Source organism: Eublepharis macularius, chromosome 15 (assembly GCF_028583425.1).
Source record: "Eublepharis macularius isolate TG4126 chromosome 15, MPM_Emac_v1.0, whole genome shotgun sequence".
NCBI classification, from domain to species: Eukaryota; Metazoa; Chordata; class Lepidosauria; order Squamata; family Eublepharidae; genus Eublepharis; species Eublepharis macularius.
In genome coordinates this window covers 45,175,528-45,199,437 of record NC_072804.1, presented here as the reverse complement: position 1 = coordinate 45,199,437, position 23,910 = coordinate 45,175,528, and the positions used below count along the sequence as shown (strand labels likewise).

The window sequence follows — 23,910 nt, the reverse complement described above, 5'->3', positions numbered from 1 at the left end:
TAGGATCTGGAAGTCCCAGTTTCAAATCCCCACTCTGCCATGGAAGCTTAATGGGTGACCTTAGGCCAGTCACACGCTCTCAGCCTAACCTACCTTGCAGGGTTGTTTGTGAGGATAAAATAGAGGACAGGGGACCAATGAAAGCTTCTTGGGTTCCCTCTTGGGGAGAAAAGTGGAGTACAAATGAAATAAATCAAATAAATAAATATTTAACAGAACATGAAGAAATATCCACCTTGGACCAGTCAGGGCAACTTATCGCACAGGGTGGTCATTGTGAGGAAAAAATGGAAGAGGGCAGAATGGTATTGTAAGCTGCTTTGGGTGGGTCCTCGTCAGGGAGAAAAGTGGGGTATAAATCTCTAAACAAATCTCTAAGATTTGAGTCCAGTAGCACCTTAAAGACCAACAAGATTATCAGGGTATAAGTTTTTGAGAGTCACACTCCCTTTGTAAGATACAGTGTCCGACAAAGGGAGTTTGGCTCTCAAAAACGTGTACCCCTGAAATCAGTCTTTAGGTGCCACTGGACTCGAATCTTACCAATACAGCTACCCACCAAAAACTAAATAAAATAAAAATGCAAGCATTGCCATTTTAAATCCTTCTTGAAAGTTCCTCCCCATTAATAACTGGGGGAGGGGGAGGACGTTGTCAAGTGTTTAAAGTAGAGCCCGTCGCATTTTTACGACCCTTACCACTTGAACGGATCATACAGCCAGCTAAGCTATCTCGGGATTTAGGCTCTTCTGTTAACCAAGCTTGCATGAAGCATTGAATCAGCTCTTGCAATGGAAAAAAATCTCTCCCAGGAGGCACACAAGTTATTATTGTCTGGAAAATTGAGCTTTAATTAGCAATTCGTTAGCATGTTGTTTATTTTCCCTGTGCTTGTGCTCCTGTCTTCCTCCCTCCATCACCCAAAGCTGCAGTCCAACCTAGAATTTGAACTCCATTCATGGCACCCGGATTACCTCCCTCTGGAGATAATTACTGTATCGGTTCTACCGGATCCTTTCCATGAGCTCACCCAGTAATCCCAGTAGACCTTCCTCGTGGTACAAACAGAGGCAGGGGGACAGTGAGAGATTGTAACGAAATGCATTTCTGTGTCCCTCGGAGTTTTTCTGGGATTCTCTGAAGGCCTAGTAGGCCACATATTTCAGTGGGCATGCCTATATTTTGGCCTAACCCCAGAGAAAGTTTCTTGGGCTTAAATCCCATTGAAGAAAATGGGACGAGTCATGACCAATTTACGACCCATTCATATAACTTTCTCTAGATCAGGGCTGCATAGCAGTCATGTTCACCATGGAATGCCACATTACATGAGGAAATATGGATCCCTGCCTTCTTTAGAGTCCATATAGCACTGTTTATTTTATGCAGTATCTCGTTTGTCCTGCATTATTTTCTCTTGTTTGTCATTCAGTTGTTATATGGTTTGTCGGATATCTTATACTGCTATGCCTTATTTTACTGTTTTTCTAATTTTGTAATCTGCCTTGAGTCTCCAAGAGAAAAGAAGACTATAGGAGGCTTCCCATGCAACTGGGAAGGAGCCAGGGCAAATCCCAGGAGAACTCCAGGCACGGAGGTTGACAACCTTAGACAGTGCACACTTGATTTTTCTTTATACTGCATTGAGTAAGTTTCATGCTATATTCAGCACATGTACAGCAGAATGTGTGATTTAATCCACATTTACTAGTACTGGTCGCCAGTTTCAACTACAGTTGCCAGCTCTGGATTGGGAAAGTCCTGGAGATTTGGGGTGGAGTCTGAGTACAGCAGGGTTTAGGGAATGGAGGGACCTTGGTGGGGTATAATGCCATAAAGTCCACCTTACAAAGCAGCCATTTGCTCCAGGGGAGCCGATCACTTTAGTCTGGATCAGTTGTAATTCTGGGAGATCTCCAGGCCATATCTGAAGGCGACAACTCTAGTTCCAACTGTAAAGTGTGCACACATTGGATCTTTCTTGCAAACAAATGCATCTGTTTATTGCAACGTGGGGAGGGGCACTCAGGACAGAAAGATTGCCTGCCCCTGGAGTAAACCATGATTTCTAGGCAGACACAGGAGGCTGGAACATCTCTCTCTACAAATCAAGTTGGCAGGGCTGGAGCAGAGGACGCGTCACCATGTGCTCAGTTCACCCCAGTGTCGTCCACACCTGTCCCACCTGAGAAACAACACAGCTGCTATGCGAATAAACTGTTTTACATCCTCCATGAGAAACAGGCTTGATTTGGAGAGGAATTCACATAGACTGGGCCTGAACTGCTTCTCGGCACACCACAGCCTCTTTTCAGTGGCTGGGAGGAGGGGTGGGCTCTGAAATGGAAATTCAGATTTCTCAGCCCATTCAGTTCTTCGCCTCCCTGCTGTGACTATCAGTAAAAGGGGGAGTCCACTGCCAACTGCCCACAGGAGCAGACTGGGTATTAGCAAAGACCACAACAGTTGGAGAGAACTGACCTGCCGTTGGCAGCCTAAGGACAGGCCCAGCCACCACCCCTGGCAGCTCGTGAGTGGGATTCTCACTCGGTTCCCATCCTTACCCATTCCCACCTGTTTCAGATTCTTCCCCCTAGCCCGCCTGATCACCCCACTCACTTCTTCTGCTTTGCTTCTGATGGGGTGGGGGGAACCCATCAATTGGCAAAGACATCAGAAAAAGCTGTTGGAATTCCCAGGCCCAGCAAGAGTCGAGCACAGGCCCCGTTGCCCCTGGTAACAGGGCCTGCTGCGACCCTATTGAGAGCATGGCAGAAGGGGCGGTTGGGGAGGGGGGAGAAGACAAAACCCGACAGGGGGATGCCTGAAAAGGCCAAACTCCTCCCTCCTCTTCCAACTTTGTTTGAAGGCATCTATTTGAAACCGTCTGAAGCAGAGGAGGAGGAGGAGGCCAGAACTGGAGCTACTGCCGGCCAGCCCTGGCAACATGTGGCCGTTCTCCCACCAGATCCCAGGCCTGGCACTCCGCAGCCCAGCTGCTGGCAAACAACTTCCACTCACTGTGCAGTAGAGTGCTGGAATTGGGGTTGAGTGAATAGAAATGGGGAATGAGCGGGTGGGAGCCTCGGCCCCCGAGACAGAGATTGCATATTGGAGAATGGACGGAGGGAGCCTGGGAATCAAAACACCTGGGTTGCCATTCTGGTTGAATGTCACCAGGCCGAAAGCAAAGCCTCCCACGGACCCTATTGAACACGGACGGCCTGGGTTCTGGTACCTGCCCCTGGTGAAACAACGTCCCATGGAGATGCAGGGAATGTTTTTCAAATATGTACATCAGAGACCCCTTGACATGGTGTCTGGGGGTACAATGGTGCCCCACAATGAGTTGCCAGGCACCCATTCTCTTCTGCAACAAACAGTCTCTTTCCCAAATCAGAGTCAATCGGTGCTTTTCTTACTTTGGTACAGGAGGTAGGGTTGCCAGCTTCCAGGTGGGGCTTAGAGAGCTCGTAAGACCACGAGATCTATCTAGTTCAGCATCCTGTCTCACATAATAGCCTTTCTCTGCATAGCAACACCAATCTTCCCTGATCTCCTATCCAACTGTGGCCAACAGTTCTGGAGAGACTGGGCTAGTTAGGGCTGTAATAGCCATTTACAAATACAAAAACGTCCCTGTTTTCACCTGTACACCTTTTAGAGGACATATCATCGCTCTGACAGATGCAAGGGCTTTTTATTTTTAGCACTGGTCTCTCCGAGAACGGTCTTGCAGATATAATATGCATTTAGAGGAGGAGATACCGCAATTAATTGGATTCATACAGCACCTAATATCTCCACTGTATAATTGAGGCACTTTACACAACAACTAGAGACCTAAAGCCTCTTTGGTCTAGTTCTATACATTGGCATCCTTAGTGTTATGACACAGCAACTTCTGTTCTGCGTGCTACTGTCAGTTCGCTAGAATCCATGAAGCAGTGTAAATAAAATGCATTTTGTTAGCATTATATTCTTAAGGGGATTTCTTCATCATCTACCTGGGATTGACTGTCTTCTATTTTGTATGGTCTACTCACCTATTACCCAAAGTGTAGAGGACCGTGAATGTAAGATGAACTCCCCGGCCCCCCAAGAGGTTATACACAAGAAGGATTTTATGAGTATATGCACATGTAGTTCATGTGCAAATTTAAGATGCCCCTCCCCTTTTTCTTGGTAACACATGTGAAAGAAAACCAATCTTCCTTTGGGATAAATCAGGGATTTTTGTTATTGGAATCTCTTCAGTCCAGTGATGTGTGATTAAATTCACAAAGCAAAAGTATACATATATACAAAAACCCTTCTCAATTTCATTCTTTCTTTAGGTTATTGATGCACTGTTTTTCCAGTTCAAGAAGTGCCTAAGGCGGCTTACATGCAATATCATATAATTACAACTGTAAAACCTTCAAGACAAGAGATTAAAAACCAGCAATTTCAAACCAGGATAGGAAATAAAAGGCCCTCTAGATTTAAAAAAAATGTTATTTTCAGGAGGCTCATAATGTGGAGGCGAGATACAACTCATGGGGAGAGAGTTCCAAAGATCCAGGGTAGTTTTTAAGAAGAGTGAGTGAGTGAGTGAGTGAGTGAGTGAGTGAGTGAGTGAGTGAGTGAGTGAGTGAGTGAGTGAGTGAGTGAGTGAGTTGAACTCAATATGCTTAGCCTGGAGTTACTCTGTTTAGGATTTCACTGTCAGTTATTATTTACTTGATCTATACCCTACCTTTCTTCCCAGTGGAGACCCAAAGCAGTTTAAATTGTTTTCCTTTTCTCCATTTTATCCCACACAACAACCCTGTGTGGTATGGACACATGAATGGACATCTGCAGCTGCCTAATACCGAATCAGACCATTGGTCAGGTAAGATTTGTATTGGCTATTCTAACTGGCAGCTGCTCTCCAAGGGTCTCAGGTTGCAGTCTTCCAGATCACCTTCTACAACTTCATCCCTCTAACTGGAGATGTCAGTATTTGAAACTGAGACCTTCTGCGGGCTAAGCAGATGCTCTGCCAGTGAGCCGTGGGCCCTCCCCTTGAAGATGCCACTGTTATGCTCACATAGGATTGTCATCATCGTCTTGGGATAGGTAAAGGTAAAGGTAGTCCCCTGTGCAAGCACCGAGTCATTACTGACTCATGGGGGGATGTCGCATCACGTTTTCTTGGCAGACTTTTGTTCTGGGGTGGTTTGCCATTGCCTTCCCCAGTCATCTACACTTTACCCCCAAGAAACTGGGTACTCAGTTTACCTGGAGATTTCGGGGTGGTGCCTGGGGAAAGAGCTGAACGGGGATGTGATGCTATCAAGTCTGCCCTCCAGAGCTTTTATTTTTTCCCCAGGGTACTGGATCTCTGTAGTCTGAACACCTGTTGTAATCCCAGGAAAACTCCTGCCTCCACCTGAAGGTTGGCAGCCCTAGGAGAATACCATGGTGCCCACATGTGTTCCATGGTTGGATCACTGCCCTAGAGCAATGGGCCATATCTTAGAATTTAACCTTCCAGGCACTGAATATGATTCTTCTGCCTACAGCACAATCCTCTCCTCTCCCCACCCCGTCCAGACACCAGTTCTCCACCTCCCCCCCCCTTCTTTAATCCCCAAATCTTCAGAATATTCTTTTCAAATCCTCTTCGGATGGATTTTCAGCAGTTGCTTCTCTCAGTGTCTTGGAGCTCCCCTCCCCCCGCCAGCAGCAATGCTCACCCAGAATCCTACTTACACATCTACAGACACACATGCACACCAGCGCATAACCACACACCTTCATTTATAATCATCGCATTGCCAGCTCATTCATATACCTCCTCCCCGCAATAGCTTCAGCGAGTGTCGGTGTGTAAACTGGAGGCTGGCAAACTGATACATATGGGGGATTTAGGAGGGAAAGATGCCGGAGCGCCATATTTTTTGTGTGTGGTTCTGAGCCTGCAGCCGCACTTCCTGGCCTGGTTAAATCTCCACCTCACAAAAGGAAAACCTAAACCAGAAGAAATCGCTTTAAATCTCTTCCCCACTCCCTCCCTTTGATCAGCAATCTGCTTCCCATTTGCAAAGCTTTACTCAAGGGGCTAACCAGTGACATTGGTTCATTCACACAGCACTGGGCTTAGAGAGCAGGGCCTGGATACCAGCACTCGAGAGCAGGGCCTGGATACCAGCACTCGACAGCTCTCAGATCTGGGCAAGAAGGTTCAAAAAGTGGGAACGTGGGAGGTAATACAGACACCTTCTGAGAGGTGTGTGGCTGATTTATTTGGATTAAGTGATTAGCAGAGGAGCCTGTGTGATTTATACCTACTTGTCTCTCCAGGGGGGAAACAAGCGGCTTACAACATCATTGTCACAAAGAACCCCATGAGGAAGGTTAAGCTGAGCAAAAGTGATTGGCCCTAGGTCACTCAGCAAGCTTCCGAGGCAGAGAAGGGATTCGAACCTGGGTCTCCCAGATCCCAATCTGACACTGTAGCCACTATTGGCTGAAAGGGTTCAAAGCTTCATTAATTTGGGTGACCAGGGCCAGATCTAGTGTTGCCGGTGCCCGGTGCAACCCTTGCTCTGGCCTCCGCACACGCATGCAGTGCACGCACACTCCCAACGCTGCTTGAAGATGTCACATCAGCGGAGCGGCGACGGCGGTGGCACGTGCGGGTGCTGGGATGGCCGACTTGCCACACGGGCAGCTGAGCGCAGGGCTAGGAGGCGCTCTGCATGGTTTGCCTGCCCCTCTGCCCCGTGCCACTCGCACAGCAAGCCAGCCACCCCAGCGCATGCATGCTCCGCGAAGCTGGTGGCGGTGGTACAGGCGTACGCTGCGGCGGCTGGCTTGCCGCGCGGCAAGCCAGCCGCCCCATCAGCGGGGCAGGCAAGGGCCTCCCAACCGTACACTCAGCCTCCCGCACGGCAAGCCACGGCGTGCTCCTGGCGGCTGGCGGCCGTGCCCGGTGCCCCCTCTTTGGCAGCACCGGGGGCAGGCTACCCCCTCTGCCCCCCCTCGATCCGGCCCTGTGTGTGACCAGTTGCATTAGCCCTGTTCAGACACTGCAGTCGCAAGTACAAGGAGCCCAGCCTACAAACCATGTGTAGATTATCCTGATATGCACACACCCCAAGTTGTTCAAACAGGGGCAATAAACATAGATGCAATGTGTGTATACAAACTCCAATACTTGCAATCTGACCCCTGGATTTCACTAGCAGCAGGCACTCCCTGAGGCATGTGGCTAGTGTTTGGTTTGGTTTGTTGGTTTAAATTTGTATTCTGCCCTCCCTGCACCAGCAGGCTCAGGGCGGATCACATTTATAGACATTAACATTACAAGCACAATTTAAAACATAGTAAATACAATATAAATATTTTAAAACAAGCACAAGCAGCACAGACAGTTCATTAATCCATTTCCAGTTGTCACTGAGAAATAATTAAAGAAGAAGGAGACTTCTTTTTTGGAGACGGATGCTCTAATAGGGGGGCCCGTTCTAATTCCGGCTGGCGGGGGCCTTACCCAGCATCAGCCAAATGCCTGGCGGAACAGCTCTGTCTTACAGGCCCGGCGGAACATTAACAAATCCCACCAGGCCCTGGTCTCATTAGACAGTAGGGCTGCCAACTCCAACCTGGGAAATTCCTGGAGATCTGGGGGATGAAACCTGGAGAAAGTGGGGTTTGGGGAGGGAAAGTACCTTGGAATGGCATAATTCCATAGAGTCCACCCCCCAAAGTAGCCATTTTCTCCAGGTGGACTGATCTCTATGGCCTGGAGACCAGTTGTAATTCTGGGAGATCTCCAGCCACTAGCTGGAGGCTGGCAACGCTATTAGACAGATCGTTCCACCATGTTGGAGTCAGGACCAAACGCACAGTTGTAACATCTGAAAAAGGCTCTCTCAACGTAACCTACCTCACAGGGTTGTGAGAATAAAGCAGAGGAGAGGAGCATCATGTACCCTGAGCTTCTTAACGGGTAAGAGAAAAAGAAATAGAATGAATCATCTGGGTTTCATTTTAACCTCTCAAAAGAAGGGCTAGAATCCAGCACTGAGTAATATCTGTAACTCTGGAAATGCGCAAAGATCTCTTTGCGAAGAATGAAATCTCTGAAAGGGTCAGCATTTCGGTGCCCTTTTTCTGCACATAACTGCCATGTTTTAAAAGGGTCAAGGAAATGGAAAGTTGAAGGGCGTTAGTGACTGGGGATGGACAAGGTAAGTGAACTCCCCGAGTGCTCCCATCCTACCGCAGCTGCCTGTTGCACATGCTTCCAAGAGATAATTGGGAACAGATGCTAGCAGGAAAGGCGTGTGCTAAATGGGAGAAGGGGGGGGGAACCACAGCCCAACAGCATCTCAGTTCTGTGCTGCAGAAGGGCATCCCACCCGGGAACTGTAGAAGAAGGTCAGCCGCGGGGCAGGTTCAATTTTGTGCATGATAACTTGCTAAAACGTTGGAAACACATGGAGGGAAGAGGGGGGAGTGGACATAAGTGTGAGGCCTGCGCGGGGTGGAAGGACCCATATTCTGCACAGCCTGCCAGTCCTGAGCCCACAAGCTGCCAGCTCTGGTAAACTGCTCCTCCTTTTGCCCAATTTCCAAAGTCACAATATGGGATTTGTGGCGCACACACTCCTTCAAGGGCTCCCCTGTCGCCTTCCACTTCTGCCAGCTTATCTCCGAAAGGGATTCTTCCCAAATAAGAGACTTAAAACAACTTGGGAGGGGGCTGAAGAACGCAGGTCCGACCAGACGGGCATTGCCTTTTTTACCTCTGTTGAGTCAATATGGCGGAGCCCGGAACCAGGAATCTGTTGCCGCCCTTTTGAATTCTGCCTCTTTCCCCAGTAAACTACAAGGCTGTTCCAACAGAACTGGGAAGCTGCACTCATCACAACCTCATTGATCCAATCCTGGTTACAGGTCGGGCGAACCTGACCCGGCGCTGAGATGAAATCAATCCGAGATGCTTATCGCACCTTCCGCATCCCGTAGGTCAGCCCTGTGGCTCACCAGGAAAGCAGCACGGCGAACAGGAACACAAGGCTAAGTGGTGCCAATTCGACTTATCCCGTAACCACTTTGTCAAAAGGGACAATGCCATTAATTTTGACAAAGGTAATATGCTGGCCTCACAAATCCAAAGCTGCAATTCAGGCTTTCCAGCCCAACTCATTTTCAAAATGGTTTTCAGACGGTAAATTGAAACAGCACATCTTTTCAGTGCACATTATTCACAAAACCACACTATTGAAATGCCCTAAAGAGTCATCCCCTCCTTTCTTTCTCTCTGCCACAGAAGCTTGTGGGGTAACCGTGGGCCAGTCGTTCTTTCAGAACAGCTAACCTTGCAGGATTGTTGTTCTGATGATGGAATGGAAGAAGGGGGTGGTGTAAAGCAATCTTCGGTCCCCACTCGAAGAGAAAAGCAGGGTATAAATCTTTAAATAAATACATCATTTTTCATCACGTAACAGTCATGCAAAAAGTATTGAAATAAATTGGCCTCACTCAAATTGACACCAATACCCTGGAGGCATTCACACATGACATTGCAAGCTATTGAAAGCTATTGCCCTTTTGAGAATACACTTTCTAGTCGATATAGAATGGAGATTCAAATTACATTGCAGCCCTCAACAGAGTTACGCCCGTCTAAGTCCCTTGAAGTCAGTGGGCTTAGAAAGGCATAACTCTGCTTAAAATGGCGTTGCTCATGCCACAGGCCATGAGAAAGTCAGGTGAAACACTCTGCACAAATTCATGTTTCTTCCTTCCTCCCTGTCTAGCTCACTCTGAAATCTCCGTCACTACAGAAAGTATGTCACAGGGCCCAGAATTTGTATTCAGTTCTACATCTGGTCCCAACTCTAGGTTATATGATGTAACAAAAAGGAGTGTTGGTTGTTGTGGGTTTTCCGGGCTGTATTGCCGTGGTCTTGGCATTGTAGTTCCTGACGTTTCGCCAGCAGCTGTGGCTGGCATCTTCAGAGGTGTAGCACCAAAAGACAGAGATCTCTCAGTGTCACAGTGTGGAAAAGATGTTGGCAGGTCATTTATATCTACTCAGGAGGGGTGGGGTTGGGCTGAGTCATCCTGTAAGAGTTTCCCCGGGTGTGGAATGCTAATGGCGGGAGGCTTCACTGTATCCTGAGGAGGTTCTTTTGCATATGGATTGGTGCTTGAGGTGCTAATCTTCTCTGCCTGGCTATTGTCGGGTATAGAGTGTTTTGTTAGCCTGGAGTGTCTCTGAGCATGGACAGAGCGCCTTTTCTTTACCAAAAAGTAACCACAGCTAGACTTCATACAGTGGAGATGTACGATTTATTATTATTATATATGTCATTTACCTCTATCTTCCGACAGAGAGTTTAGATTGCCCTCTGCGGGAGGGCAATCTCAACTCCCCTCTGTCTGGAGATCAGGGGGCGGGGCCACCAGCCATGTGACCATTTTCAAGAGGTGCTGGAACTCCATTCCCCCTCGTTCCAGCTGGAAAAAAGCCCTGCCCCACCTTTCTTTCCAATGGGGACCCAAAGCAGTTTACATTGTCCTCCTTTCCTCCATTTCATCCTCACAAACGTAGGTCAGGCTGAATGTGTGACTTGCCCGGGGCCACCCAGGGAGCTTCCACGGCAGAGTGGGGATTCACACCGGGGTCTTCCAAATCCTAACCCGGGACTCTAACTGCTACACTGCATTGGCTTATTCCACCATTCAGACTGAAGGGGGGGAATGCATCTTACTAGCACAAATGCATATCCTGCCTGCCGATGTCATGATAGATTTCCAGAAATCAGCAGTACCAGTATTGGAATCAGTCTGGATGATTTCCCCCTCCACAAACACACTTCAGCCCTTAATTCCAGGACACCAGGAGCATCTGCACAACCCCGAGAGAAAAAGCACACGGTACATGCTCAGAGGTACTCTCTCTCTTTTATTCCGAAGCAAAAGCCCTGGCACTGGTGGCAGGAGTCATTCTTAGAGGTGACTCTTATAAACCCTTCCAGCTTCCTAGGGTTGTCAACCTCCAGGTGGGGCCGGGAGATCTGGAATTACAACTGATCTCCGGATTCTCCCAGGAGAAAATCATAGGGTTGGGGGGGGGACCTCCAGGGTCATCCAGTCCAACCCCCTACACAATGCAGGAAATTCACCAGTGACCCTTGCCCCATGCCCAGAATATGGCAAGGAGCAAATGGTCACTTGAGAAGGTGTTCTCCATGCCATTATACACTGCGGAGGTCCTCCCCTCTCCAAACCCACCTTCTGCATCCTCCATCCCCAAATCTCGAGGAATTTCTTAACTTGGAGTGGCAACCCGAGGCCATCACATAATTTCTAGGGCCGGGCATCCCTACCAGGTTGTGGTCCCTGCCTCAAAATCTCGCCTGCTAGTTTCTCCTAACCCCGCCGGGGGCTAAGCAAGGAGGGGGGCAGCCGGCCGGGCTGCGTGCAGCTGGATCCTGCATCGCCCCTCGGGGGCAGCCAGGGCCCGGTCAGAAAGCAGTTCGCTGACTGCAGTTACATCCGGTTGTTGTGCGGCTTGCTCTCCCCCAGGGCACCGGCTTCGATCCTCGCCTTTCTTTCCCCCTGCAAAGCGGGTCAGGAGGAACAACCCCGTCGAATCAATCTTGCAACTTCCACACATTTTTTTTTTAGCTGAGCGAACCTGCCTGTGGCCAATCCCAGGGAGAATCGATTGCAATTAAAAGCAAACACACAGCAAGAGGCATTGCCGCGGGGAGGGGGGCTTTCAAAAGAAGGCGCTTGAGTGAAAGGAGGGGGGCTATGAGGACACATCGGGTGCAATCTTGGGGAGTTCTCCAGCGAGCATCCTTTAAGCCAAGGACATCCGGCAAGCCCTAAACTCAATTCTTGGGGGGGGGGGGGGGGGTTTGCGTTGGGCACTTTCCGTAGCGCTCTTCCCTCGCCCCCTGAAAACTGCTGCCTCCTCCCCACCTTCCAGCCCCACCCCACGATCGGATCTTGGACCCCAAAATAGAAAGGGGGACTCCAGCTCTATCCCCTCCCCGCCACCATCCGCCAGCGGCTGCTCAGTGCGAAAAGCCGCCTGCCTTTTTTTTTCTTAATGAGTGCAGCCTCCCGGGCAGCCAATCAGGAAGCGCGGAGGGCGTGGCCACGAGCTGCCCTGCTGAATGAGTCGGAGCTCCCGCGAGGTGAAAGGCTCCAGTGTGGAAAGAGCTGGGGAGCTCGAAAGTGGGACGGGGACGGAAGAAAGTGCTCCGGCGCAGCGAGGAGCGACAGGCGCCGCTTCTTTTTCCTATTTTTGCAATCAGGGGAGGTCGGCAAACATTCCTCTTCCGCCCCCTCCCCGCAGAGGACTTCGCTTTAAGTCACCCCCATAGCCAAGGTCAGGCGACAAACCCAGGCGGTGCGCCGTTCCGGGCACTTTGGAGAGCCCCTTGCCGAGGGGCTGAAGGCGGGCGTGCGGAGGGGAAGCCCCTGCGGCGAGCTCTGTGCGTGCAAAAGCTCGGAGCCCCCTACCACTTTCTCCCCCTTTTTTACACGGCCCCCCCCCCGTTATGAGGACGGCACTTCTGTTGACCTGGATCGTATCCCTGAGCAACTTCGCAGGCACAGGTATGAATTGGGGGCTGTTTTTTTAATGCATGAAAGGGAGGGGGTGTCTGCCCTTGTGAAGGGGACCCCAAAGCTGGCATAGGGGCCGGCCAATTCTCCCACTTTTGGAGGGCTTGGACGGGGCGGGGGCGTCGAGGAAAGAAGGGGGCCGCAGGCTATTAAGGGAATTATTGGAGGGTCCGAACTCTGATCGGGGGGGGGGCCTCAGCAGCTAGGGGACAGGTAGAAGGAGGTGCCTAGGACTCCTGCGTTCCTTTGGGAATGGGGGATGCGGTGGGACTGGGGATTGTTGGAGGGAGGGGGCGAAGAGAGAACGTGGCTGAACTGTGCCATTGAGACAGAGGGATGAGTGTATGACCTTGAAGAAAGGAGCGCCCACGATCGCCGCTTCTGCCGCACCCTGTTATTTATTTGGGGCAGGGGGGCTAAGAAACCAAATACTTGACCTGCTGATTGCCCCGGGGGTTGTCTCTTTCCCCGCGGGACCCCCTCCCCTTTCCAAGACCATGCCTCCGCAGTTTCATTCTCAGAAATGTAGAGGGTTGCTGCTTGTTTGCTTGGATCGAGTGGGGAAGAGACTCGATCTCCTAAGCTATGCGGGTGGAGACCAGGGGTGGCTCCCGTCGCCTCCCCTTATTCCCTAAAGTCCTATGGGGGGGAGGGGTTCTTGCTTGGGGTTAGGGTTGAGAGAAGCGGCGTGCCGCGGCGAGACTCCCCCTCGTGGCTAACCTTGAACGACTACATTCCGGGCGACGGAGCTGGCTTCACCCACCCGCCTCGACAACCCTACCTACTTTCCTGCACCCTTTCCCCAGTTCTGTAACTCTAGCCGGCGAGCTGGGTTGCCATTCAGGGGCTGCGGGACAATCTGCAATGGCTTTGGCCGGAGGAAGGAGACGAGCGCCTCCCCGGATGAGTCCCTGAAATGCCTTTCTCCGTTTGGAACAGTCTTCTCTTGACATGAGGATTTGAGCCCCACCGGCGCCTTAGCTTCAAATCCTGCCGTTCTGCTGCAGACCACCTGAAACTCTCTCTTGCCCTCAGTTGAGCATCACTTGCCCTCCTACATTGGGGCACCTTTGTTGCACGATCCTATGCATGCCTACTCAGAAGTGCTGCCTGAAAACGCTTGAGTTCTGTCCAGCACATGACCTCTGTCAGAGGAACCGGGGAGGTTGAAGTTTCCTTAGGAATTTTGGCTCCTAATCCTAGAAAGAGGGTGCCTCTGGTTGTGGTATCCCAGGAGGACGTGAAAGGCACTCTGTAGATGCTTTAAGCAGCAGGTCTCCCAACCTGGCATTGGTGAGAGAGAGGCGCACAGGGCTTGAGGCTGGGTCTTGATCCACAATACACGCGCGAACAGCCAATCCGACCCAGTCTCCCCCTCTAGAGATCCTGCCTCGACTTTAAAGCGAGACTCTCCGTATGGGATCAGCTCGAACCCCACCATTGTCCTCCCTCCCGTCGCGGCTCAGCCCATCTGGGAAGTTCTCCTGCGCAAGCCTGTCCTTTGGGGTTTATTCCATGGAGTTCCTCCTGCAGCAGAACTGCCGGATCCGCGGGCCACACCTGCCCTACTTTGAACAAGCTCCCCAAACCCGCCCCACGGAAGAGCGCGGGCAAGCCCGGGTCAGTCTGGCAGTGGGTCACTGGGCGGAGCCACAGGCGGGCGCCTGGAGAAAAAAAAGGACTCGTGTCTCTTTAAGGGCGGCGCTCTTTTCACCTCCTCCAGTCGCAGTGCCGCAGCGGAGGCAGAAGGTGCACCTGCCGAACCTCGCCTTTTGCTCTTAAAGGCGCAGGAGCAGCCTTTCCCGGTTCGCGCCTGGCAGAGCCGGCTTGGCACCGCGGCTGATCGGGCTGTCAGATGCTTTAGTGGCAGCGAGGGGAGTGCAGACAGGTGCCCGCGGGGTAGGGCTCGGGGTGCTGGGAGGCGCGGGAGCGGAGGTGTCGAGGGGGACGAGCGAGTTCACACTTCCACGCCTGGCTTAGTCCCTGCCCGCCGGCTGTGCGTTCCCTTTGCGCTAACGCTAATGATTCCTGAGCGGTCGTGGCGTTCTCTTGGCCCGCGGCGCTGCTCCTCTCTGGCGTTACATCAAGCTCTGCATAAGTGTGTGTTGGGGGGTGTCTAATGATGATGTGACTTGAGACAGCAGCAGCCAAAAAAAAACCCCAAAACCTCCTCTAGGGAAAATAGATCTGGGGTAGAAGGAGACGGGAAATTGGAGGAGAGAACCGTACATTTTCAAGAGCAAGATTCAGGTCCAGTAGCACCTTTAAAGACCAACTAGATTGCCAGGGTATGAGCTTTCCAGAGTCAGGCAAAGGGAGCCTTGACTCTCAGAAGCTCATACCCTGGAAATCTAGTTGGTCTTTAAGGTCCTACTGGACCCGAATCTTGCTCTTCTACTGTAGACCAACACGGCGACCCACCTGAAACTTAAATTCTCAAATGTCTGCAACTGAGCTCCACTAAGCCTCTGCATGAATCCAATTTCTACATAGAGTATTGCAACAAGTCTCTGCTTCTGTGCCCGAAAAAGAGTTCTGTGTGAATCAAAAACTTGCACAAGGCTTTACCAAGAGAATGTGACTTGGTTAAAAAATACTGGAAGAGAGGTGGGGTTGGTAGATGGCAGGGGACTGAAAAGGCACATAACTGGTATTGCTTGGTTAAGAGGGGCGGGTGGTTAGGGATCAAATCTCATCTCAGGCCTAAACTAGCTGGCTTTTAGCAAGCTGCTCTTCACTGCCTGCGTCCCGCCCCATCTGCAATGTAATAAAACTGGCCTAGCTTACAGGGCTGTTTGTAAGGGTTACTGTGAATAATGCATATGAAGTGCTTTGTATACTGAAAGGCTATTAAAATACTATTATATTACTAAGCAGCTGGCCAATGCATCCAGCATCTCATACAATAAAGTACTCAGGGGAGCAGTCATTAACCCAACTTAACCAGTGCAGTGTTATGGTTAGTGTGTTGGATTAAAACTGGGTTTAAATCCTCATTCTGCCGCTAAGCTCACTGGGTTGACTTGAGGCCAATCCCACGCTGGCTGCCTTTCCTCCCTCACAGGGTTGTTTCTAAAGTAAAAGAACTAGGCAAGCTTTGAGGAAGAGCAGGATTAAAATATATATTGGAAATCATCACTTTCTCCTCGCTGGAACTTGTTTTTGATGTATTTGCAAACTGGATCTTGTTTAAGATCCAGTATGGTCTAGTGGTTGCCCTGATCTGGATAGCCCAGGTGAGCCAGATCTTGTCAGATCTCAGAAGCTAAGCAGGGATGGCCTTAGTTAGTAATTGGATGGGAGACCTCCAACGAAGACCAGGGTTGCAGAGGCAGGCAATAGCAAATCACCTCTGTTAGTCTCTTGCCATGAAAACCCCACTAGGGGTCACCATCAGTCAGCTATAACTTGAGGGCACTCTCCACCACCACGTGGTTAGAGTGTCACACTAGGATCTGGGATACTTCAGGTTTTAATCCCCACCCCACTCTGCCATGGAGGAGTGTTGGATGACCTTAGGCCGGTCATGCTCTCAGCTTAACCTGCCTCTTAGACTTGTGATAATAAAAGAGAGCCAACTTTTTTTAAAAAAGGACAAGAGAGAATGCTGTAAGTCAAGTGGGTTCCCCACTGGACAGAAGAGTGGGATATAAAGGAGGGGGCAAGCTAGCTTTGGGGTATTTAAAAAAAAAACTTACAAAACCTGTCATTCTCCTCTTTAAAAAGAGAAGGGGGGACTCCAAAGTTTACAAAAATGTAGATCAGGTCTAATGCAGCATTTGGTCCCTACCTGAAAACTGATGACTAGTCAAAAATCTTCTTGGCCTGACAAGGTGCGCATTTTACTTTCCGCTTTGATGGTTCAGTGCAGGGGAAGTAGGGGGAAGATGTTGTTTTGCTAGAAAGTTTGGTAGCAGAGAGTGCCATCAAGTCATAGCTGACTTATGGCAACCCCTGGCAGGGTTTTCATGGCAAGAGACTAGCAGAGGTGGTTTGCCACTGCCTGCCTCTGCAACCCCGGTCTTCATTGGAAGTCTCCCATCCAATTACTAACCAAGGCTGACCCTGCTTAGCTTCTGAGATCTGATGAGATCAGGCTCAACTGGACTACGCAAGTCAAGGTGTTAGGATGTTTGCTTCCCATTGAGCAGGCCTTTGACTGGCTTCTGTGAATCCCTGCATTCCCATGTTTTTCCGGTGCAACAAAAAGTGTGTTTTAGTGCATTAATGATGCTTTTGTGGACTAGACTGAGCCCATCGTCCATGAAAGCTTTTGCCCCAGTAAATCTTAAAGGGTACCCCAAGACACTGTGTAGCATTCCTCTGAGCACAGCTTGAAAACCACTGCCCTAGATTGAGCTGTATTTTAGTGACATCAAATAGATTTTTAGAAAGAGAGAGCTCTGGGTTTTTTTTCTTTCCCTTAAAGCTTTCCAACTGCACAGAAGCCAGAGGTGTTTGGAACAAAACTGAAAGCATGTTGGGTCCCTGCGCTGTCCTGGTTTTGAAAATCTCGACTGTGTAATAAAACCTTTCCGTTGTCCAGTATTCAGGGCTCTTTGCCCTTCCAAGCGGAAGATTTTTTCCCCCTTTGCTTTAGGGTTGTTGTTTTTTTCCCCAGTGTTCCAGCAGAAAATTTCCAGCTGGCTCCCAAGAAGGATAGAAAAGGATAATTCCCCCCCTTCATCCTTTAAAAGAGAGAAGAAAAAAATCCCGTCGTCTCATTGAGAAGCTGTGTGACTGAAATTTGGCAAGAGCAAAAGCTGGCCTAGGGGATGAGCCTTCTGTTGTCTCTGTGGAAATCCACTCAAATTTGCAGTGATCTCAAGTTGGCAAAGTTGCAAGGGGTGCATTTATCTGAATACTAATGCTGGGCCTTGCCTGTTTGAAGCAATGCAAATGACTTGCCCCCACTGCTGATTACTGTTTCCGAGTGTGGAGGGGAGAAGAGCTGATCTGCAACCCCAGAAAGTGGTAGGAGGGGGAAAGGCTACTTGTTAGGGCTGGCAACCAATTAACTGACAAATTGATCAACTAACTCAGAACTAATAATAAACCTTGCAGAATGTCAAGGTGATCTTTACAGCAGGAAACAAATGTGGTTCTTTTGTCTTGTCTTTCTTTACCCCCCGCCCCATCGCCCCCTCCACCCTTTGGACCAAATCCCTGCATTTTGGGGAAATCTGTTCAACTCCAGATTGTAAGTTTTAAAATGCCTTGAGCTCCGAAAATCTACTTGCAAGGGGTAGTCCTGATTAGGAATTGGGGCCCTTTTGCCTGTTTCTCCTGCTTTGAGCTTCTCCCAGATGGCTCACACCCCACCAGAGAATCAGCTTGGTGTAATGGTTAGAGTATCAGGTTAGGAACGGCATGACCTGGGCTTGAAACCAAATGGTTTCAAGAATCTCACTGGATGATCTTGGGTGAGTTGCACATGCTTTCTCAGCCTAACCTACTTTGCAGGGTTGTTGTAAGGAGGGACAAGCAATGCTTGGTTCCTTGCGCTGCTTGGATTGAAAAAAGAAAAGCCCTGTCCTCCCCACCCCACACAAAAGGAAGATTATTGGACAACCCCACCTTGGATTGTGTAGGCAAAAGAGTCTGTCTTGCATAGCAAAAAAAATGTCCAGAGATTTTTTTCACACATTATACAGCTGCAAACCAAGGTTTGCCAACCAGCATGTACTTGAAAGGAAGCTTCAGTTTTCCCTGCTCTGTATTCCCTGTTTCCACAATGACCCTCTGAGGTAGGGCAAGCTGGAAAAGTGACTGGCCCTAAATAACTGAGTTTCAGAGAATGCAAGTCTCCCAGTCAAATAATTTCCATACTCTGTTACGTAGCACTGGCTTTGTTTGTAAGGTTCTGAGGAGGAAGATGCTACAGCTCTGGGCTGTAGTAACCCGTGCATGCTCAAGGAAAGCTTTTCAAGCAAATAAGTGCATGTTTGTTTTGTGCTGTGAACACGTGTTTGTAGATGTGCATATCCTGAAATGTAGGAATGCTTAAGACAGGTCACCAACAGGGGAGCTGACCCTGCCCCCTCCTGCTCCCCATTCAGTTGCTATGGCAGTGATCTTGACCTTTGCACCTTTCTCTGGCCACAGTTCTGTTGAATCGAGGCCAGGAAAACCTGACCCTTCACAAAGGTTGGGTTGAGAAAACTGCAGACCTGCCGGCTGAAGAAGAAAAATTAATATCCCATGTACAGTTGCCAACCTCCATGTGGGAAATGGAGATCTCCTAGAATTACAGCTGATCGCTTGACTGCAAAGATCAGTTTCCCTGGAGAAAATGGCTGCTTTGGAGGGTGGAATCTATGGCATTATACCCCACCGAGATCCCTCCCCAAACTCCGTCCTCTCTAGGCCCTACTCCCTAATCTCGAGGAATTTCCCAAGCAGGGATTGGCCACTCTAATCCCATGTCAGACAAACTATGGTGTTTTTATCCAGCTCTACCTCCCACATACTGGGGACATGGTGTGCGTGGTTCTCCTTTCCCCATGAAGGAGGGAGGTTCAGCTGAGAGAAAGTGACAGACCCAACGAGCTTCATGTCAGAGTGGAGATTTGAACTCCTGTCTCCCAGGGCTTAGTCTGACACACCGTCCGCTACACCTGGTTCCTGGCATATATGGATTCCCGATAGACAAAAAGGTTGATACTGAATTTGCTTCTGAATTTGGTAGCGTGACCGACACCTGGCTTGTCCCCTTGGCAAATAAGTAATGGGATAAGGATAATCGGTATCAATAATGTTGATCTTTACCAATTCTGGCAACGGGGTGTGCTTGCTAAAGAGCTCCTATCGTGCCAGCCACCAAGTTTTGGGGCTTCTGTGTCATCTGTTAGGTTTTGTGTCAATAAATGTTTATTATATCATACAAACCCAATATCAGGTGCGGGGGGGCGTTTATTGATTTTTAAAAAATAGACAGCTACATTTGATAACGAATACTGTAAAACACATACCTGAATCTCTGTAAATATTGGCATGTTCTGTGAACGTGTAAGGGCATTTGTGCTGACTAAAAGCAGCAGCTGATATTTTTTTTAAAAAAAATAATAAAGCTCTCATTTTTCACGCCTCATCCTCTGTCACCAAGTAATTGTGTGATCCTTTAATTTCCCGTGGCTGTAAACATTTCGGATTGATTTTTAACATGTCTGGAGAGCTGCTTTAAAATATCCATTGATTATTACCAGCTAAAATTGGTGGAGGAAACGGGAGGAAAATCGAATTTTCCAGAGAGAGAAAAGACAGAAGCCTTGAAAAAAAAAAAGAAAGAAAAAAGGCCCTGCAATTATTACATGCTTGATGGGCACTAGATAGATTGGCAGCATCCCAAAGATTTTGTCACTGCTGCACATATTTCACGGGGAAGGGAAGATGCAAAGGGCCTTGCAAACTCCCCCCGCCACAGTTACTGCTTCTTCCAGAGCCAGGCTTTAGCTTGACATATTGGTTTAGCCTCAGAACCTGTTTTTATTGCCAGAGCCCCGTCTCTGGAACGCGCACAACTGTGGGGGTAACGAATGCATTAGTATCATTGCCAAAAGAGGATTCTGTTCTCAGCCGCCACTACTCCTATTGTGCGGGGACGCGCAAGGACGGAGAATAGAATTACCTGTCTCATAAGTTTGATTCCTTGCCAGGAGGTACTAATATATTGTCCGGCTATGCTTCTTACTTTGTCAGGTCCCCCTGGCAGCCAAAAGCATAATAAAAATCCGCTGTATATTCCTACTCGCCCCATTGTGTTGCTTTCTTTGGGACAGTAGTCTGTGCTTTTGGTACCTGGCACTGTGTAAATCAGAAACCATAAAAGTATTAATTCTCCCCCCTCAAGGAAATCCAGTTTGTGCAATACACCGTGAGCGTCCCCTGCAGTTTTACCGAAGGTGTTAAGGTTCCGCTCTGAGCTTGCCCTTGGGACCAACAATGCCAGATGTGGTACACAATACCTGGAGTAAGGGAAGAGCTATGGCTCAGTGCTTGGCCTGTGGAAGGTCCCAGGTTCAATCTCCGGCAGCTGCAGTTAAAAGGATCAAGTGGTAGATGATGCCAGCCCTGGAGAGCCGCTGCCGGTCAGAGTAGGAGATACTGATGTTGATGGACCAATGGTCTGATTCACGACGACTAGGCCGCTTCATGTATTCAGCTATGCTCTTCATTTTATCCCAGCTTTGTTATGAAATTCATTAATTGACCTTAGGCTATTGATAGGGTAGCCTTCCAAATCTGTCATTTTCTCCAGGGAAACTGATCTGTTGCAATTCCAGGGGATCTCCAGTCTCCACCTGGAGATTAGCAGCCTTAGCTACTGGTTGGATCCAACAGAAAAGTTCTACTAACAGAAGGTGGGCACTGTTTGCCCATATCCCACCTCCCACTTAGGCTTACCAACTTCCAGGTGGTGTCTGGAGATCCCCCAGAATTACAACTGGTCTCCAGGTGACAGAGATCAGTTCACCTGGAGAAAATGGCTGCTTTTGGGGGTGGACTCTATGAAATTATGCCATGCCAAAGTTCTTTCACTCCCCAAACCCCACTTTCTCCAGGTTTCACCCCCCAGATCTCCAGGAATTTCCCAACTTGGAGCTGGCAACCCTAGACAGAACCCAATATACATTGCTTTGGGCCTGAATTCTGCAAGGCAGGTCAAAAATGTGATTGATGAAATATAATAAATGAGCTCAGAAATATGAGAGCAGGTTCCCACCATGGGAGCAGAATTTGATTTGTGCACCCTACAACAACCAGCTCACGTGCAGATTAATAGCCTCTTAAGCTTCTCGACCTCATGAACAGAGGGCATTTAAAAGTGTGTGGCCAGTGTCTCCCAAAGGCACAAAAAAAAGCAAAATGCCCTCTCAAGGTGGGGGGACTTGAAGAACGCAAAATATACAATTTTAAAAGCTTCCCCAACATAAGAGAGCCCTACATGCAGACAATGTCTGGCTTTAATTGCATTGGTTCCCTTATATGCAATCTTCCAGGTACAGAAATACACAGGAAAAATAAATTGCAATAAAAATGCAGTGTGTGAAAATTGTATTCAGGATCAGGTCTCTTGTCACGCAAAAATACAGTTCACACTAGGGTTGCCAGCCTCCAGGTAGTGCCTGGAGATCTCCCGGAATTAGAACTGGTCTCCAGGCCACAGAGATCAGTTCACCTGGAAAAAATGGCTACTTTTGGGGGCGGTCTCTATGGAATTATGCCATGCCAAGGTCCTTTCCCTCCCCAAACCCCACTTTCCCCAGTTTTCTCCAGGTTTCACCACCCAAATCTCCAGGAATTTCCCAACTTGGAGCTGGCAGTAATAGTTCACACACAATATATCATGATAATGCTAAAATCCTGGGAACTCAGTGGGAGACCCGTAAATGACTTGTTTGAATTGATCCACAATGGATATCAAACCACATGGGGTTATAATTTCTACAGTTAATACAAGAAAATGTTGACTTAATGTCTTAGTACCTATAATCAGATCTTTTAGGGGGTGTCCTGCTGAACTGAATTTCATCCTGATTGAATTTGAGTTTTTCAAACTTCCTCTGTTTAAATCTTCAGGCTTCTGCCTGAGTTTATACAAAAACCATGTGACTTCTAGGAAGAAAAGGGTTGGGGAGAAGAACAGAGGGTGGTTAATTATTTTCTGTATTTTTAATTAATGTTTGGGATTCTGAGTGTTATCAGAAGAGATGCAGAAGAGATGCATATGCAGTCCTAGGGAGTATGTGATGATTGGAAGGAGTTAGCACGCACAACAAATGCGGTGTAAAAAGCACAAGAATGCCATTCATTTGCATTTATTTATTCCCTGCTTTTCTCCTGAACTGGGAACTCAAAGCTGCTTAGAACATTGTTCTCCACTCCTCCCACAACGATGACCCTGTGATGTAGGCCACATTGAGAGTCTGACGGGCCCAAGGCTTCCATGGTAAAAGTGAGAATTCGAATCCAGGATTACTAGGATTCTAGTCTATGCCTTGACAGCGCTCTTCTCCCTCTTCTGAAACATCCCACCAGGACAACAAATGACGCTAAGCAGAATTCTCAATTATCCCATATTGGTACCTGTCTTTTCTTTTTTTCTCTACTGGTGCTTAAAGCAGCCAAAGAGGGCATTTCGTGGTGTAGTGTTTAGAGTGCCAGATTAGGATCTGGGAGACTCGGGTTCGAATCCCCACTCTGCCGCGGAAGCTCGCTGGGTGACCTTGGGCCAGTCACACATGCTCTCAGCCTAACCTACCTCACAGGACTGTTGTGAGGATAAATGGAGGGAAAGGAGAATGAGAGCTGTCATGAGACCATGCTGTTGTTGCTACTGGCTTGTCAATCATATTTTATTTCATCTGCTGTATTTGCAAAGTCTGTGATCCCTAAGGACTGATGAATCACAATAGCCACATTTAAAGTGCACCGCTGCCATATTTGCACATGGACTGTGAGAAGCATGTGCACCAGATAATTTCTCCCAGATCTTTAGTTATATCTGCATGCAAATAACTGGCTACATCTTGGAACGTATTGTATGTTGGCACCTCAACTGCAAGCTCTGTAACAGACACCACTGGGCCTCTCTGTGCATATACTGAGACCCATAACACAGCACAGAAGGTGACATTGTCCACCTTGCTAGTCAGGTTATGTAGAGTTGCCAGTTCTGGGTTGGAAAATTCCTGGAAATTTGAGGGTGGAACCTGGAGAGGTCAGGGTTTGGGCAGGGGAGGGGCATCAATAAGGTATAACCCCACAGAGTCCACCCTCCAAAGCAGCCGTTTTCTCCAGGGGACTGATCTGTGTGGTCTGGCGATCAGCTGTAATGCCAGGAGATGTCCAGGCCCCAACTGGAGGATGGCAACCCTAGGTTATGTGGCTGGCCAGTGACTCCACTGTGCTTCGCCTTCCCCAAACAGTTTTTGGGCAGAGATTATGTGTAGAACAGAAAAACCTTGGCCCCGATGTTTCAAACGGCGTGGGGAAAGCTGCATGGTACTGTGGATATATCAGGGTGAAGGTGTCATCTTCGCCTTCCTCGCTTCTGTAGGCCGTTAACAAGGCAGAACCTCCATTTACATTTGGTGCAGGCAGTTCGATGTGTCAGCTCCTTATCAGGTGCCGGTGGATTTGCGCATTCCGAAAATGAGAAAGCGCAGCTGACTACCTCTCGAATGCCCACGATAACAGGAAAGGAGATGAAACAGTTGGCAGGAGCCACACTGGAGGGTCTGCTTTGCTTTCTTTCCTTCTCGAGGTGTTAGAATGTGAGAGAGC

At 48.9% G+C, this 23,910-nt stretch overlaps 1 protein-coding gene across 2 annotated transcripts in view; it reads left to right on the top strand.

The window, feature by feature from the left end:
* Positions 1 to 12,219: 12,219 nt before the first annotated feature.
* Positions 12,220 to 23,910, top strand: part of KIRREL2 (kirre like nephrin family adhesion molecule 2) — a 39,051-nt gene continuing 27,360 nt past the window's right edge. For both annotated transcript variants that reach the window (XM_054999525.1, XM_054999524.1), the window contains exon 1: positions 12,220 to 12,615. In XM_054999525.1, coding sequence (XP_054855500.1) covers positions 12,558 to 12,615 — 58 coding nt within the window. In that variant the 5' untranslated portion in view covers positions 12,220 to 12,557. The remainder of the gene's footprint in view (positions 12,616 to 23,910) is intronic.